The 3,360-nt window shown below is 36.1% G+C and overlaps 1 protein-coding gene across 1 annotated transcript in view; it reads right to left on the minus strand.

The window, feature by feature from the left end:
- Window positions 1-3,360, minus strand: part of NOP58 (NOP58 ribonucleoprotein) — a 73,942-nt gene that overhangs the window by 64,433 nt on the left and 6,149 nt on the right. Inside the window, exons 2-3 of the mRNA XM_012655067.1 lie at window positions 3,064-3,140; window positions 51-103 (exon numbers count right to left, since the gene is read on the minus strand). Coding sequence (XP_012510521.1) covers window positions 51-103; window positions 3,064-3,140 — 130 coding nt within the window. The remainder of the gene's footprint in view (window positions 1-50; window positions 104-3,063; window positions 3,141-3,360) is intronic.

A 3,360-nucleotide genomic window follows, 5' to 3' on the forward strand; every position in this document is an offset into this window, starting at 1 on the left:
TTAAAAAAAAAAAAAAAAAAAGCAAGTTTCCTTCTAGTATTTAACTTTACCTGCTAATGCTTCTGCTGTATCCTGAAATTTCTCAAAATGTTTAAGCTTTACTCTAGAATGTAAAAAAAGAAAACATGTTATGGGGGCACATGGTTCTGCAAAATCCACACAGCTGTGAAAGAAGTGTTGGACTGTTCTCCAAAGCACACACCAATAGAAGAACTTACCTGTCATTGGGCATCAGGGTGCAAAGTTAGATATTCTTCATAAAACGACTAGTTTTTTTCTAAACATTGGGCTAGTAATGCTTGGACTACAGTAGGAGGATTTGAAGGAACTTACGCCAATAGTAAACATATTGAAGCTTCAGTATAACCATTGCTGCTTACAGCTGGACAGAGATGACTTTTACTACACAGCACAGAATTGACCCAAGAAGTACTTGAGCCCCCTTTAGGTCAAGAATCTCATGACATTCATTTGTCTACCCAGTACAAATGCCATTAAAAAAATAGCTTATTGTCACACCTGCTTCCTCTTACCATTATTTGACCCCCCTTTGACCACACTTATGTGCAGGATAACATCTTATATAAAGAAACGCACCTGTAGTTCAGTCATTGTTGTCTCAGTGGTAGTGACGAATATTGGAGTTAGATCACTTAGATTCAATTCCAACAAGAATACATCATTGACAACAATGAATCAGATTAATCCAGCAAAAAAAACATAACCTTTTAAAAAGGAAAACTAGGCTGGGAGTGGTGGCTCACGCCTATAATCCTAGCACTCTGGGAGGCTGAAGCAGGAGGATCGCTCAAGGTCAGGAGTTCTAGACCAGCCTGAGCAAGAGTGAGACCCCGTCTCTACTAAAAATAGAAAGAAATTAGCTGGACAACTAAAAATGTATAGAAAAATGTAGCCGGGCATGGTGGCGCATGCCTGTAGTCCCAGCTACTTGGGAGGCTGAGGCAGAAGGATTGCTTGAGCTCAGGAGTTTGAGGTTGCTGTGAGCCAGGCTGATGCTACGGCACTCTAGCCTGGGCAACAGAGCGAGACTCTGTCTCAGGAAAAAAAAAGAAAAAGGAAAGCTAGTCTTCTATTTGCCTAGAACAGTGTCATCTTAAGCAAGGTTTTCTTATCTGTTAAGGGAACATGCTGGTGGTCCCTTAAATGCACACTTAAAAATACAAAGATTTAAGAAAAAAGTAAATACTTTCATTTTATTCTGCACTAACCTTATTCTATTTTCACTCTTCTAAAATGGTTATTTGTTCATATCTCTCTATACCTGTATAAATGCACATATAGATATGCAAAGACACGCGAAAATGGGAACACATTAAATTACCTTGAGGCTTGGTTTTCTCAGTGTATCGTGGGCCTTTCTATAAGGCCACCAAGAGATCTATAGATATACTATAATTTATTCAACAATTCCACTGCTGATAGACATGTAAGCTCTCTCAAATTTTGGACTTTTAACACTACAAATGCTACAACTCTGTATTTTGTTTCTATTAATTGTTTAGTATGCCATTTCTTTGGGTTTCACACTCTTTAGCAAGCTTAAGAAGTTCCCTTTGACTCTTTTGTGTTTTTACTTGCAATAGCAGCTGAATTATCAAATACCTTATGTCATTCATAATCATAAATAGATCCCTCCAAATCCAAAAGTATCAGAAGGATCAAGTCAGGTCCTTCCCAGGGCCAAATTCACCAAATGGGCTATATTTCACAAGGTGATTCACAGATGGTAAAACAGCCATCTTGACTCTATCTTGAGGAAAGGCCAGTTCTCTTTCCCACCACTCATTCCTTAAGTTAGACATCAAAGTTATACTGTATCTATTTTCTCATCAAGAGATCTCGAGGAACTCAGTTATACCTTTCTAGGATTTACTAGTTATTTTATTATACCCTAGGAAGCTAAGAAGTACAAGTCACAGAGAATAAATAAATTGTGACTTAAGTTAAAAAACATTTGAATATTATTAACTCAGAGAAACAAAAGTTAAATTATCCAGCATTCCATGTTTTAGACAATTATTACTTTTAACAGAAATTTATACAGTAGTCCCCCTTTATCTGTGGTTTCATTTTCCACAGTTTCATTTACCACTTGGTCAGAAAAGGCCCCAAAAATGTTAAATGAAAATTTTCACAAATAATTTTAGTTTTAAATTGTGTGCCATTTTGAGTAGCGTAATGAAATCTCATGCGCCCGGGATGTGACTCATCCCTTTGTCCACTGTATCCATGCTGTATACACGCCCTGCCTATTAGTCACCTAGTAGCTGTCTCTGTTTACCAGATCTACTGTTGAGATATCGCTGTGCTTATTTTCAATAACCCTTATTTTACTTAATAATGGCTGCAAAATGCAAGAATAGTAATGGTGGCAATTCACATAAACCAAAGAGAAGCTATAAAGTGCTTCCTTTAAGTGAAAAGGTGACAGGTCTCAACTTAATAAGGAAAGAAAAAAACCTCACATGCTGAAGTTGAAGTTGCTAAGATCTACAGTAAGAATGAATCATCTGTGAAATTGTGAAAGAAAAAGAAATTCCTGCTAGTTTTTCTGTTGCACCTCGAACTGCAAGTTACAGCTACAGTGATGATTAAGTGCTTACTTAAGATGGAAAAAGCATTAAATTTGTGGGTGGAAGACATGAACAGAAACGTGTTCTGACCAACAGCAATCAGGTTCAGTACTATTCAAGGTTTCAGGCATCCACTGGGAGGTCCTAGAACATAACCCCCTCCGATGGGGTGGGGGAAACTACCATACTTAATTCATAACCAATTTGTGCTCCCAAATATCCTATAAAATAGTAATTTTGGGGTGCTGTCCAATCTAGTCTGCAACTATTACAAATTAGTTGAGATGGCCTATTGTTCTAATTCCAAATAAAACATCTGTAATAATTAGGTTCATACCAAAATTATTCCTGAAACAGATTTCGAAACAGAAAACTATGAACATAACATTATATGAATGGGAGGAAAATGGAAAAAACAAAACAAACCTTAAATGTTAAATGCTAAATTCTTAGTTTCAAGATAACTTACATTTTATTTGCTTTCTCTGGAGTTTCAAATTCTTTCCACAAACTATCAACCTCTTGAAGTTTCTTCTCATTTAAAACCTGTAATAAAATGTTTAAATAGTTTTCTTTAAATGGCACAGGTTAGGCATATATAGCTATATTCTTCAAGTAAAATGATACATGTAAAATGAGGGTGGTGGAAGCTATTTTTCTCACTGAAATATTTTTGGTCAAATTAGTAGTTTGAGTTGCCCATTTAACATCTGAATGAAATTCAGATCTAGTCATGGCCTTTGTTGAGAATCTTCTTTATTTTATT

Source organism: Propithecus coquereli, unplaced genomic scaffold (assembly GCF_000956105.1).
Source record: "Propithecus coquereli isolate 6110/MARCELLA unplaced genomic scaffold, Pcoq_1.0 Scaffold113, whole genome shotgun sequence".
NCBI classification, from domain to species: Eukaryota; Metazoa; Chordata; class Mammalia; order Primates; family Indriidae; genus Propithecus; species Propithecus coquereli.